This window comes from Chamaea fasciata, unplaced genomic scaffold (genome assembly GCF_029207755.1).
Source record: "Chamaea fasciata isolate MVZ Bird 193981 ecotype frontalis unplaced genomic scaffold, bChaFas1.0.hap1 SCAF_23, whole genome shotgun sequence".
Lineage (NCBI taxonomy): Eukaryota > Metazoa > Chordata > Aves > Passeriformes > Sylviidae > Chamaea > Chamaea fasciata.
Genome location: NW_027094108.1, coordinates 3,297,795 through 3,312,114, shown reverse-complemented (window position 1 = coordinate 3,312,114; position 14,320 = coordinate 3,297,795). Strand labels below are relative to the sequence as shown.

General features: G+C 44.6%; 1 protein-coding gene across 4 annotated transcripts; it reads left to right on the top strand.

The window, feature by feature from the left end:
* Positions 1-55: 55 nt before the first annotated feature.
* On the top strand, positions 56-14,316 carry CEP104 (centrosomal protein 104). Of its 4 annotated transcripts, none has more exons than XM_066202849.1 (22): positions 56-129; positions 768-931; positions 1,442-1,615; positions 1,888-2,026; positions 2,594-2,659; positions 3,022-3,098; positions 3,242-3,410; positions 3,676-3,834; positions 4,440-4,670; positions 4,927-5,079; positions 5,539-5,706; positions 6,266-6,439; positions 6,790-6,966; positions 7,387-7,590; positions 8,055-8,171; positions 8,572-8,608; positions 8,687-8,768; positions 9,364-9,472; positions 9,748-9,886; positions 10,607-10,674; positions 10,915-11,005; positions 12,169-14,316. In XM_066202849.1, exons 2-22 carry the CDS (start codon positions 819-821, stop codon positions 12,300-12,302), a joined length of 2,781 nt encoding a protein of 926 aa, XP_066058946.1. In that variant the 5' UTR covers positions 56-129; positions 768-818; the 3' UTR covers positions 12,303-14,316. The 4 variants fall into 4 exon arrangements, with proteins under 4 accessions (XP_066058946.1, XP_066058947.1, XP_066058944.1 ...); XM_066202850.1 differs by having other exon boundaries at positions 4,876-5,079; positions 7,387-7,422; XM_066202847.1 differs by having other exon boundaries at positions 4,876-5,079.
* Positions 14,317-14,320: the final 4 nt, after the last annotated feature.

The following is a 14,320-nucleotide window of genomic DNA, read 5'->3' as shown; positions in this document are numbered from 1 at the left end:
GGGCCGATCCGGGGCCGGTGTCGGTGCCGGTGCCGCCCCGCGCAGGCGCCCCGAGGCCGGCGGGGCGGTCGCGCCTGCGCGGCGGGGCCGCGTTGCCATGAGAGCGGCGGTGGGGCCGCGCTGAGCCAGGTGGGGCCCGGCCCGGCGCTTCCCCCCGCTCTCCCCTCTCCCTCCGCCCCGGGGAGCCCCCGAGGTCCCGCCAGGCTACCCGCGTGCTTTGTCCGCCGCCCGTCCTTCCTGTCCCCCCGGAACGGTGCGGCCGTGACCCTTTCGGGCCTGCGCCTCCTGCGGGGTTGGGGCCGGCGAGGGGAGGGAGGGATGGGGCCGATGTTGGTACCATAACACCAGCGGGGCCCGGGGTGGGCAGCGGTGGTCCCGGTGCTTTCGTCCCCTGCAGTAGCCGCGGTGCGTGCGTGGCTTTCCCCAAGAGGCCAAACTGACCTTGTGCTTTGCTTTTTGTTCCTCTGACTCCAACACACAGAGCATGGTGCAGGTAACAGGTTTGGTACAGGTTGCATCTGTATGCATTTGGAACTCTTAGTTTCAAGGTCCGTCTTGGATTAGAAGGTTTGATTTATTGGCTGACTGCTCTGCAAATGATACAAATCCTCGTTTTGCTCAGCACTAATCAAACCTGCACCAAAAGAACATTTATGGTGCCAGTGTTAATTGGAGGGAATATATATTTGCACTCATCATCTGCTGACAGACCACAGGATACAGTTCTTTGACTGTAGTGCCTCAGTGGGTTTTTATCATCCTTCCAGGGATGAGTTTAAGCTTGAAGGCCTTGGCTGTGACCAGCTCAGCTCCCCAGGATGCCTCACAAGATCGGTTTCACCGTGGTCAGTTCGTCGGGACACGAGGATGGGTTCAGTGCTCGGGAGCTGATGGTTCACGCGCCGACAGTGAACGGCTGGCGGTCGCCCAGGTACTGTGAGGGGATGCTCTTGCAGCACTGAGTTTCTGAAGCACCAAGTTTAAAACGAGTGGCAGATGTACCAGGCATAGTCAGAGCAGTTTACAGTATCCCACACCAAACTGATAAAGTAAAAAAAATTGCGTTAGTCCCATGGAACCTTCATCCTGGGGGAAAAAGGCACCTTGGTTAACACGTAAAGGTGCTGCATTGTGTTCAAATAAACTCCTGGAAAATGAAAATGGGAACTGTTTTTGTTCTTGGCAGTCTTGCAACTTCTTTGGCTTAGTATGAAAAACGCATTTGACTCAGCACATCTAGACATGTGCGGGGCACCTGAACATATGCATGCAGTAAAGAGAAGGGAAAAGTATTTCCACTCTACTCCTGGGGTTCTTACAATATTTATTATGTTTGCTTACAATTAACGACTTGAAAGTTCCATGATTTAAATATTGCTCAAGCTGGAAGTGAAGTCTGCTTTAAAATGAGGATTGAATTCAGAAACTGTGTCTTTTTCAGGCTCTGTCAGTACCCCCAGGAAATCATCCTGCAGTTGGTGGAGAGGTGTCGGATCCGGAAGCTGCAGCTGCTTGCTCACCAGTACATGATTGCGAGCAAAATTGAGTTCTACATCAGTGAAAGTCTGCCTGAATACTTTGCTCCATATCAATCAGAGAGCTTTCAGAGACTTGGGTGAGACAGAAAGTTCTGGATCAGTTTATTGTTTTAATCAGAAAAGCTTTAGGGGAAAAGGATACTCACTGTGGGTTGTGTGTAATGTGGACATGCTGTGTGAGAGAGATCCTGGACTTGTGTAGATCTGTGACAAAGCTGGAGATGCAGGTGAATTGCCAGGGGACAGCACACACTGTTTCAGTTACGAGGGAATTTTAAACCTGGGGGTCAGAAATCCACCTGTGTGTTTGGATGTATCCTTTGTTCATGTGTTACGTTTTCCTTCCCAGTTATGTCCCTCTCTCAGACAATGAGAAGACTGATTTCAGAGCCCGAGAGTTGAAATCTGTGTACATGGATGCAGTTGGCCAGTACCTGAAGCTGATTTTCCATAAAAATTATGTCAACAAATACAACTTGTATGGGCAGGTGAGTTAGAAGTCCTTACTTGGTAACCCAGGTGATACTTCCGTAGTAAAGACCAGGCACAGAAATCTGCTCCCTTGATTTGTAGAAGTAAAAAATGTTGGTTGAAAGCTCCTGTGTTTATTTTAAAGCACAAAACACAAATAACAGGTTAGATGTGAGTTGGGATCAGGTGGATGCACCTCATGCAGAATAAACGAGTCAAGAGCATATTCTGTCACTCTTGTTTGTGCTGAGGTTTAGCCCACACAGCAGGGTCTGTGTTGAGGATAAGGAACTCCCTCTGACAGCACCTTTGGGGTCACAAAGCCACTTTTGAGTGTTTTGGGCCTCTTGTGGCATTAAGTGAAGATGTTGCATAGCCACCATGGTACAGACACACAAACACCTGCCTCAGTTCTGCTGGGACTTGTTTCAGCACAATGGAGTTGTAGATTTGATGATATCTTTTCAATGGAGCAGGAGACACATTTAGCACACGGTGCTTCTGTCTGCTTCTATGGCCCTGGCTTTTGTTCCAAGAAAACAGGAATGAGCTTACATATTTCCATTTCCTGTGAATTTCTGCAGGTTGCCCTGGTAGCTGTGAACATCATTGGGGATCCAGCAGACTATGGCGATGACAGCATGACCAGTGTAAGTCCAAAGCTTCCCTGTCCTTTCACTGCTGCTCCATTTCTTCAAGTACAGGTTCTTGGAGTAATGGGACGAACCTTTCTTGTGCCAGTTTTGTGCTTTAGTAGAGATGTGTTGCATTAATCTTTTTTTTTTTTTTGTGTATGAGCCTAAAATGGGAATACAAAAATTAAAATATAATTAGTTGGGACATTTTAATTCTCAGTGTCTCCAGGTTCTCTTGCTCCAATGTGCCCCAAAACATAAATGCTCTACATTGCAGAGCTGATGTTGGTTGTGGCAAGTCAGAATTCTGTCTTGAATGCACACCTGATATTGGTGAATGTGCATTAAGGTGGTTTTTTTCCTCCACCCTTTCAAAGCCTTCCAGAGAGAAGCTGATAGATCACTACTTGGGAATCAAATCAGATGACCCTGCCTTAGATGGAACTTACCTTGGGTAAGGATGTTCTTTGCTTATACCCTGGCAAAACCTCTGCTTGGCGCAAAGTAGTTGTTGATCTCTGTGTTTTGTTCATTCCCTGCTAATGAAAAGAGAAGCCTGCCTTACTGTGGTTTCCTTTGTTCATTTTATGCCTTCAGGAAACGTGACTCCATTTCACCTCTGGACGATTTGGCCTTTGACATGTACCAGGACCCAGAAGTGGCTCAGATAATCCGGAAGCTGGATGAGAAGAAGCGGGAAGCTGTGCGTCTCGAGTGCTACGACCATGCCAAGAAGCTCAAACAGGCCATTGCAGACTTGCAGAAGGTGTTGTTGGAACATCTTTGACACCTAAGTGGAGCAGAGCTGCTCCAGAGCTCCAGTGGCTCATCAGGGCCTTGCTGTTTGTGTGGAATCGTAATGATTTTTGATATGGAATCTTAATGATTTTTGATATATTTCCCAAAAGAATAATTTTAAAATCAGGTAGCTTGACAGAGTAATTTGGCTGGAAGCTATTAAACAAGTAGAGTGAGGTGATTCCAAGGAATGTTCAGTAAGATGATTCCAAGGTGGTTTTTGCCAATCCTAGGTGGGCGAGCGACTGGGCCGGTATGAGGTGGAGAAGCGTTATGCGGTAGAGAAGGAGGATTATGACCTTGCCAAGAAGAAGAAGGAGCAGATGGATGAGTACAGGCTGAAGGTGTACCAGCAGCTGGAGCTGCATGACCTCCTGGATGCACAACTGCTGGTGGGTGCTGTTAGTCCAAACCCCAGAGGGTGTTCTAAGTATAAATGGCAGAGCAACCAAACTTCATTCACAGGTTAATGGAAATTTTGAGATTTACTAAAGCTTTTCAGTTTTCTGTTTGGATTGTGGATTTCTCCAGCCTAAGACTCTCAGCGTGGTGTTTTATGAACGTGCTTAGTTCTCCATAAAATCCCATTAAACCGTTGAGGTCTCAAGAAAATGGCATTAGAATCCTCAATATTTTGCATAATTTCAAGACTGTCTGGTGCAGATGAATGAGGTACTTTCTCATATTTTGGAGGGGTGGAGGAGGCTTAGGCTGGTATCAAGGCTAACCATACAGAATCTCTGTGATTTTTTACATATGTACAGTTATGTAGTGTTCTCAGAACAGGAAGTTTTATAATCTCTCTACACATGCACCCACACGGAATTATTTTCTGACTGTTTAATAAAGCTGCATCCAGTGGGAATGATGACACACGTGTGAGCCATGTTCAATGTTTACTTGAAATCCCCAGAAGCTCGTTGTCAGAGTTGTAGCTGTACTGACTGATTTTAGCACGTTTTTAGCCTTGCTGTAAAAGTCTTCTTCCGTTTGTCAGATCCGAAAGCCACTTGACTTGCCTTTGGGATCTGTGAGTGGCATTGAGAGCCCCCAGAGCTCCCCTCCTGAGCCTGCATACCCACCCCAAGAAGAGCCCCAGAGGGCAGAGCCTGTGCTGAAAGAGCAGTTGGTGGATCCCACTTCTTCTGAGACTGTTGTTCCCTACCAGTCTCCTATTTCTCCTCGGGCTCAGCCCACAACCTCCAAGGAAGTGTTTTCCAAGGAAAATGTGAGTAGTGTTCCCTCTGTTACTGCAGAAACCTGTCAGAGCAAACAATCTGATGTCCAACCTTCCAAATAATGTGGTTTTTCTCATGGTTAACTGGGGAGTGGTGCTGCTTTGATGTAAGAAAATTGCACCGAGATGAATCCAAATAGTGATAAAACCACATCTGAGTCATTTCCAGAACAACGGATTTTATTTTTTCTGCTAGATGGAATTTTTACCTTACGATGAGAGGCCTCTCCCGACTGTCTGCAAGCAGGTGGATGAAGCTGTGTCCTACCTTGAGCCAGAGGTGACTGAAGAGGACATGGGTGACACTCCAAGGACTGGCAATACTGGAGAGCCTGAGCCACTCATGAAGAAGGCACTGAGGGAAGCCAGCCCTGTTGTGGAAGTTTTTGGAGAGACTTTGGTAAAAACCAGTATAACAAACCCGAAACCCAGCAAACCCATGGGTTATTGTGCTCTGTGTTGAGCTGAGAAGGTTTTTATTTGTTCAGAGCTGCTATTTCAAAATCTGAGCTTAAAATTTGACCTTGGCTCTATGGATGCCTGTTTACAGCATTTCTACAGATCTGTGGCTTTGATGATCAATACTTGATGTGCTGATAAACAGACAGGATCCAGCAGGCTGCTTTAGGGTATGGACCCAGAAAACCCACAGCTTGCCACTGTCTTTTCCAGGGAAAGAAACCCTCACTGTTCCTGGAAAATGTGTGCTTTTAATAAAGCCAGATTCCTGTGGGGAACACCTGGGGGTTTCACGCTTCAGTTCATATGTTCTTTTGAGGCTGGTTCTCTATATAAATATCAAATATGTATTGAAATATTTGCAGGGGCCTTTTAAGAGATAGACTTGTTCTGTGCTCAGGTTTCAGGAGCGTATTCCAGGACTTGGTCGTGTCGAGAAGATGCTTTACTGACTGTGTACAAGATGCTGATGGAAGTGTCAGTGGACACTCCAAAGGAGGATTTAAGGAACATGCTGAGGGCTGCTGTTTTCCTTGTGAGCAGGGCCATCAAGGACACCGTGTCTTCAGTAAGTGGGGATAGGTTTGATGCTCCAGTGAAGAACTGGCAGCCAAAACTGCAGAACCATGGGGTTAGGATACTTTGAACAAATAGCTTATGAATCCACTGTTGAGTAAATCCAGAATCAAAACAAAGCCTCTCAAAACTCCTAAAACAACTGGGCAATGTCTGGCATTGAACAGATGGAGAAAACTGAGCTGAGCCATGAGCTGATACAGTAAATGTGCAGTGAGGTTGATCCTTTTTCTTTGCTGAAGCTGAAATACAGCAATGGAGTAACTTCTAGTTTCCAGCTCAAGAGGCTGCACTTAGCTGAAGGACACTTGGGCTTCAAATAAACCTTAAGTAAGAAGAAGAGAAGAAAATTGAGAGGGTGCTCTCTATGAAACAATTTCTGAAGCCTTCCACCTAAGTTCTAGCGACAGGTTTTCTGGAAGACAGTTGTCTGAAGTAGCTTCCATTAAGGGTGTTACTGTAATTCCACATTAAGAATGGATCTTACTGTATTGTCTGAAAACAGGGCTCTGTTATTTTTGCTCAGTGTTCCCTTTTTCTTTTTGACTTAGGTTTTTCAGGCTTCCCTAAAACTTCTAAAAATGATCATTACCCAATATATACCAAAACACCAACTAGGGAAGCTAGAAACTTCTCAATGTGTGGAAAAAACACTGCCACATTTGCTTTCTAGAACAGGAGACTCTTCATCCCGTCTTCGTCTTCTGGCTTCAACCTTCATCCAGGTGGGTGTTTCCCTTCAAATTAGGGAGCTCATAAGTGAGAAACACCTGATCAGAGTGGATTGTGAGACCAGGGTTGGGTGCTGTGAAGTGTTACATCTTATCACAGAATCTTACCAAAATTTGTCACAAACTAGCTGGGGTTGGAAGGGCCCTCTGGAGATCATTCAGTCCAGCCCCCTGCCAAATCAGGGTCACCTGGAGCAGTCTTGGGGTACCTGCTGCTGCTGCAGATGTGACTCTTGTGTTCTTTACTGCAAGTGACTTACAAAGATGAGAAAACTCTGGTTTGCAGAGACAGGTAATTGTCCTTATCCAGCATCTGCGTGCTCACTGACTCTGTGTGTTTCTAGGAAATAGCACTGTGCCCTGAAGTAAAACCTCTCCAGATTATTCCAGTCCACCTGGTTAAAACACTAAAACCAAACTCCCCAACACACCTGGCAATGAGTCATGTGGAATTGGTGGAATCTCTCTTGGGAGCCATGGGGACTGAAAACTCTGGGTTTACCATCAACAGCGTCATGAAGGTAAGAGGTCGAGGTTACAGCACATGAAGGATTTTCTGATGGTTTTCTGGGGGCTTGCCTGGCTTTTTTTTGGAGTGCTTGGGAATTCACAAAGAGGTGTATTCTCTTGATCAACAGTGCTGGAAATTTTAGACCAAGTTGGATGGGGCTTGGAGCAGCCTGGTCTAGTAGGAAAGTGTCCCTGCCTATGGTATGGGGTGGAATGAGATGAACTTTAAGATCCTTTTCACCTCAAACCATTCTGGGATTCTATGAAGCAAGACGTTAATATCTGGAAAAAAACCCCAATGGGTTAAAAAGTGCTTGCAAAAACCTGCCGTGTAGGAAGATTTCTCCTGCTGCAGGAGAGTCTTGGAGTAATAAACCAATCCCTAAAAACGTGAGAAAAGAGAGACATAATTTTTTTTTTATTATTTCCAGTTTGCCACGGGAGCTCTGGAGCACAGGGCTCAGGAGGTGCGTGAGGTGGTGCTGAGGATCATCTTTGCCATGTACAGGGAGCACAGGGCAGCCGTGCTGGAATATCTCCCAGACGACGCCGGCGCCCGCAAGACCATGCGCTACAAAACTCTGTTTGAGGGGTTTGCCAAAATCGATGGGAAACCTTCTGAAACTGACATGAGGGTATGTAATGAGAGGCAGAATGTAGAGGGCCACTTCAGACATGGCATTTGGCTGAGTGGTATCCTGATTTCATGGCTGGATTAGACACAGGTAGCAGAGTGTCTTCGGGTGTGTGGTTCATGTTCCTTAGTGCCAAAAGCTGAGTGTGTTCCCTGTACCCGCTCTTGGGAATAAAGACAAAAAGGAATACTGAGATGAACAAGCAGTTTGAAAATGCACAAATGGGATTTTCTGCTGTCAATCCTTGGGAAAGTAAGCCCAGAGGCTGTGCTGTGTGCTCCTTTCAGGTAGTGCAGGGGAACTGGGGAAGAGGGAGGTGTCACTGTGTCATACCCATCACTTAACCAAGCAGGACATTTCCTGTCCTGCATCAACCATGAGTTCTGTGCTGACGTGTTTTGCAGTCTCTTGTGTATGAGGGATGGTTCCAAAGCCTTTGGAACTGACAGAGTATTTCCTGCCAGGCACAGAGAAAAGCAGCAACAGAGGCAGAGAAACAGAAAAAGGAAGGAATGAAAGTTCTAAAAGGCCACTCACCAGCTCTAAAGTTAGAGTTCCAAGCAGAGGTTGAAGCTGAAGAGGTGAGCATATTTCAGTTTAAGGTCGTTTTAATCCTTTGCTCTTTGGAAATCATGGACTTAGATAATGAACTTTGGTGTTGTCTCATTAAAAAGAATGAGAAACTCCAGACATACTCTGTGTGACTTTCTTCCTCATCAGTCCGGCTTAAAATCTGGGGTATTGTTTTTCCTAGCATAGTGTAAAATTTGGATTCATTATTATAATATAACAATATAATAATAGCTTTATAATATAAAATAATACCTTAATACAAGAGATTTACCCTAGAACCAGAAGCACAAATGTTGTAGTGCATTGGCTCTGCTTCTAGATTTTAAATTCCAAACAGAAATCAGAATATAATGTATTCCCTTTCTCTCTGGAAGGCAAACTTCTGAGTTAAATTTCTTTGTTCGGTAGGAGAAAGAATCTGATTTTCAGAAGACAGGGAATCAAGGTAGGTAGTTTCAAATAAGAGTTAAGAAGTGTAGATGAATTAAAATGTGATCTTGGTTTAATAGTTGTCTCCTTACAGGTTACCAGGTGTATGAGAGCCCCCGGGCTACAGTGGCAGAGATTCAGGAGGAACTTTCCTCTGTTGCAAATTACCTGGATAAGTAAGTGAGATGAGCCTCTAATCACCTTAAGCCCTTGGTGTCACCTGTAAGCTCCTAACAGTAATAACGTTTTTCCAGTAGATCAAAGCTAATTCCTTCGGCAGTGAAACAATAAAGACTAAAATCTCTTCTAACAGATTTGGAATTATCACCAGGCAATACTAGGTGCTTTTTTTTTTTTTTAAGTTCTTGGATAGTGTAACTTTGTACTTTTTTTTTTTTTCTGAGTATTTGCTTGTGGGATAAGAAATACCCACGGTTTAATGTTCAGCTGCCAGCGTGAAATAAGGGGAAAATATGGTGTTGTAGGGGGAGGGCATAGAAGAAGCCCTTGGAAATTCTGGAGCCAGGAAAGCCAGTCTTGGTGAGCTGCTCTCAGAACTTCTGTGGAATTAATCATTCTATAAGAAAAAATGGTCTATAGTTGTATTTACCCTAAATTACAACCTAGTACCTGCCCCATCCTAAGCTCAGCTCTACACAGGGAAAAGAAACTGTTCAGGATATTGGCTGTTTTTGAGAACAGCTTGGTACAGAAGGAACAGGGCTTATCCATTTCTCTCTGATGTCACTGATGTTTGTATTTTTTTCCCAGCTTGTGTATTTTTTGTGGTGAAAGGAATGAGTCTTTCACAGAAGAAGGGTTGGATCTGCATTACTGGAAGCACTGCCCCATGTTAACCCGATGTGAGCACTGCAAACAGGTCAGACTGAACTTCCCAGAGCTACTAAGACATGGACTGTTGTTATTCTGGTTTAGAGGCACTGCAAGATATTTAACACTTGGGCAGGTGAATTCTGAGCACACCCGTGTGATTTGGGTAGTGCTTTTGGAAAAGAGCAGCATTAGAAAATGAGTTAATAAGTGGACTGAAATGGAATTTTCTCTTTGTCATTTTGGGAAGGCGAGGCTAAACCGATGTTTTATTTTAATCCCATCCCTGTTAGCTCAGCACAAACCTTGCTGGCTGTGTTACAGATGCTGGAGATCGCCAGCCTGACAGAGCACCTGCTGACTGACTGTGACAAAAGGGACAGCTTTGGGAAGTGCCCACGCTGCAGAGAGGCTGTGCCCAGGGATGAGCTGCCCAGACACATAAAGAGCAGGATTTGCCATGGTGAGTAGCTCCAAACAGGAAGGTGGAACATCAGAGGTTCACACTTTCAAACACCAGGAATCTTTGGCAAATCAGGCTGCTTGTGTTTCAGACTTAGGGATCTAAGTAAATCCTCAGGAGGGAAAAGATGTGGGATAAATGCCTGAGTTTTCCAGTGGCTGGCCTCTGTGAATGTGTGTGGGGAGGGTGAGTGAGAAGACTGGAGGGTGTCTTCCATATCTCTGTAGATTCAGCACTATTCCAGCTCAGAAAGGAGCTGTTTGAATGAGTTCAGAGGAAGCACCAAGTTGTTCAGAGGGATGGGTCACCTCTGCTATGGGGAAAAGCCAAGAGAATTGGGATGGCCTGGAGAAGAAAAGGCTTTGGGATGACCTGATTGTGGCCTTCCAGTAGGGGCTGAAAGGGCTACCAGAAAGGTGGAGAGGGGCTATTTATGAGGGCCTGGAATGACAGGACAAGGGGGAACTGGATGATCATTAAGGTTCCTTCCAGTCTATGTGATTCTGGATTCCAAGATTCCTTTTGATCTTGTTTTGATGCAGATGATTAAACACCGGACTTCTTTGGGAGCAGTTAATGATTACAGGGCAGGAACTGGGTTAGGCATGGGGTAGTTTTATGCTACTTGCTATGCAAATTCTCTTCTTGTGTGTCTCTTCCTTCAGTTTCTGAAATTACCCTCTCTTTTTAATTTTTGCATTATTTTTCAAACAATTACAGCTGCCAAACCAGAGAATGTGGCAAACCACTGCCCTTTGTGCCATGAGAACTTTCCCCCTGGAGAAGAGGTGAGGCCACCCTTCACACTGAGCAGATGTTGTTATGGGTTGTTTTTGTATGATGGACCTTTCAAGATACATTAAAATAATGGGGGTACTAGTTTCTATTTCATAGCAAGGAGTTCATACTTTGAAAAAGCAGCTTAAAGTGCTGTTGATATAGAGTCTGTACACTCTTATAATTTTGCCCATGTGACATTGACTAATTTTGCTGGAGTTTTACTATCACTTCTTTGTAATTGACTTCAGGCCTGGAAATCTCACCTGATGGACAAAGATGGTTGTAAAATGAACCAGCGGAGGACATCCCCCATGAACAAAACCATCCTGGTGCAGCCTGGTAAGACATTAGTTAATGGTAATAACATTTATGCTTTTTACTGTGTTGCCTTTGCTTAGCAAAGTGTTTCATCCCCAAGAGCTGGGTCTGTGCAACCTGTGGTTTGCATTTGGGTGAACTAAGTGGTGGTGCTGGAGCAGTGTGCTTGGGGAGAAAATTCCCAAAATCATGCAATCACAATCATGTTAAAAAGAGGACATGAGCTCAGCTGGTGGGGAAAACTGGCAGATTTGATAAGTTGATCAGTTCAGTGTTTTTTTTTCTGCAGAACAGGATGACCATGAATAGAACAATCAGCTGAACAGTGTTCTGGAAAGCTCCTGAACGCTGACACAGGGAACTACAGCCTGATTTAGCTTTTAGTGTCCAATCAAAGGTTGCTAATCTGATCCTAATTACAGGGTGAACTGAATAATGAGTGCTGTGCACTGCTTTTCCTTTCCAGTCCAGACTCAGGAACCTCAGGACAGATTTATCATTGTGCAGCATTTTCGCCATCAAAGAGACATTGATGATGTCAGGTGGTGTTTTTTTCAACAGCTGCCTTTATGAAGAGCATGGAAAATCCTTTTATTTCCAGAACACAGAAGTTAAAACTGCCTGCAGCACCAGAACTTTTGGCCAGTCACATCCAAACCTTTCCTTCTTCAGACTCTGTGGAGTTTTTTAGTCAGCTGTGTGTTCAGAGTTTACCTGCTCTGAGCTGTGCTCTGCTCATATCTGCATGTCACTATTCCAGGTTCCTGTGAAGAGCTGGGGAATTGCCCATTCCACCTGACCCAAATGAATCATAGGGGTTAAACTCAGCACTTTCTGGTGTTAAACTGGATCCACAGTCCTGTCTGTCCTCAGCTTTGCTGTTTGTGCTGGCTAATGAGATGCCAGTCAGTTGTTAGTTTGTTGCTGCTTAGGATTTGGAACAGAAGCAAATCCTGCCTGGGTAAGCTCTGATTCCATAGATATTCCTTAGAGATAGGAGAGGAACCCTGACCATCCAGCCTGACCACTGCTGGTGTGGAACATGCTGAGGCTCAGTGCCTGCCAGCTTCTTGTTGCTTCAGTCATTCAGACTTAACAGGTCTTGGGAATCAGAACGGTGGATTTAAATTCACTCCTGGGACTAGATGTGCTTGCAATAATGATCTCTGTTTTTCTCTTCACAGCCAAAGTAGGTAGCCACTATTTGAGGAAACCGGGTCCTTCAGGAGCAAAGTTACAACCTCCTTCGATAGGAAGCAAGATCAGAGCCCGAGGGGGCCCAAATAAAAGCACTGGCAAAACATACTCAAAGCGATGACAGGACAAGTATTTCTTCCTTTGTCTGCGTAACTGGGCATGTGGCTGTTCAGAGCCATTTAAAAATTGTGGGCAACTTGCATCATATTTTGTGGGGGCTGTTTTTAGCCTTGAGCAGTGCCTGGTGTGATCCCCGTGGCGTTGCTGTCACTGCAGCACTGGGCTTTGCTCCTAGGAGTGCTCATGTTGGAAATACCAAATGTTCTGGGACAAAAACATTATTTTGGTAGATAACTGCTCTCTTTTCCAATCTCATGTCTGTAATTTAATGGGTTCAAGCATGATAATTATGTCAGGGGAGAATTGTCTCTTCCCTGGGTCCCCTGAGGTGCTCAAGAAAGAGGAGCCACGTGGGAAAAGCCTGGCCTCATGTGTATGTCAGATTTAGGGTTCTAAAGGCAGCAGAGCTGTACCCAAAGCACAGCACAATCCCAGGAATTATCACCTAATGAAAAAACCAGAGGGCTGATTGGAGGTTTTCCTGTGTTGTGTCACTGTGCAGGAAGGGACAGGACATTGTGGCCTCTCTCACTTTGCACCAAGTGCCTTATGATCCCCCATGGCAGGAGGGTTAAACTAAACCCTCCAAGTCTGTATCCCCACAAAACGGCCACTCACAGAAACAAAAAAATAATCTTGGTTGAGTCCTGAAGGGCTTGAATTAGTAAGTTTAGATGTTTTTGCCTGCTTTAGTGCACTTTCAGCTCAAATACTGAGCTTTTCTAGTTAGATATTGATTAAAATAACCATCCACAGACTGGAGCACGTGTCTTTCAAAGCTTCAGAGAGACAAAGTCTATTAAGACTCAATGCACGAAGCTTTGTACCAAAGCAGCAATTCTTACATCTCTACCTGTAATACTCCAGTTGCTTTCCAGTGTGGAATTGGTACCTTGGGCACAAGAATGAGTGAACATGATAATATGAGGGGAAATTTGGGGGTTTTTGCTCCCATGGAGTGACTTTGTGGTGTTGTTTTGTATATACAGAGCTGATTTTGTAATACAGTTTTTCTAGTTTGCCTGCAGCCTGCCTACCAGCTTATGGATTTTCCAGGTAGATCAGTGTGTTTGGATTTCAAAAATCTTTGTCTTAATTTTTTTCTTTAGCTCTTCCAAATACATATCTCAATACTTACACACATTAGGAACATATATATAGATACTTTTATTTTCCCTTTGGTGACATGGGTTCCTATTTGAGAGCCTGATTCTGTAGGCTGAATAAATAATAAATATCCCAAAATAACCATTGATCTTACTCAGAAGTGTAAGGATGAAAACTACTCTGTGGTACAATAAGGAAATAGCTTATCAGTGATAAAATGGCAATTTTTTAGCATGTGAAAGGACCCTTTTGGAGTACAGTAGTACCACTAGTGTAATGTTTAAAGGTGGATTTACTGGGGTTGCTTCTTAATTAACAACCTGTTTTTGCTGCAGTGGCAAAATAAACTGGAGTAAAAAACAGTGTGAGGTTTGGTGCTGTGCCACCAAGTTTTGAGCAAAATATTCCAGAGAAAATCTATTGCACAGGTGCAGATCTGGGCAGTGAAAGAAGGTCTGCAAAGTGTTGGACTGAAACCTGGATTTGGCAACAATGGGCCCTCAGTAGGAAAGAAGGGAAAGAGCATGGTCCTGAGCTCAGGGCTGGTTTCTGTGTGATCTCTGTCCATTTGAACTGTGCCTGAGTGTCAGCGGAGGCATGTTCATGTGACACTGTGGAGATGATTCCAGAGCAGCTTCTGTCCATGTGTGCAGGGGTTGATCTCATCCCAAAAAACCTCTTGGTGTTCCACTACCCCAAGAGAGCAATTTATAGTGACTGCATGTTCCTAAGTGCTGGATGAACAAATCTGATATTGAAATCTGAGAGATTTTATCAAGAAAAGGAGTCACTTGTATATTAAATGTCAGTTATTTTTATTGCACATATTTAATAAATTACTTTAGCCAGTGCAAGGTACGTCTGCATTTTCCACCTGCTACAATGGAAATCAGTACAGAGTGGGGTGAGGCT

What these genes read in the sequence shown, in the direction of transcription:
- CEP104 (XM_066202847.1), top strand. Translation starts at nt 819, where the DNA reads ATGCCTCACAAGATCGGTTTCACCGTGGTCAGTTCGTCGGGACACGAG. An exon ending in TGGCTTCAACCTTCATCCAG is followed by an intron (nt 6,440 to 6,789) that starts GTGGGTGTTTCC and finishes GTGTGTTTCTAG; the next exon opens with GAAATAGCACTGTGCCCTGA. An exon ending in ACTTTCCCCCTGGAGAAGAG is followed by an intron (nt 10,675 to 10,914) that starts GTGAGGCCACCC and finishes AATTGACTTCAG; the next exon opens with GCCTGGAAATCTCACCTGAT.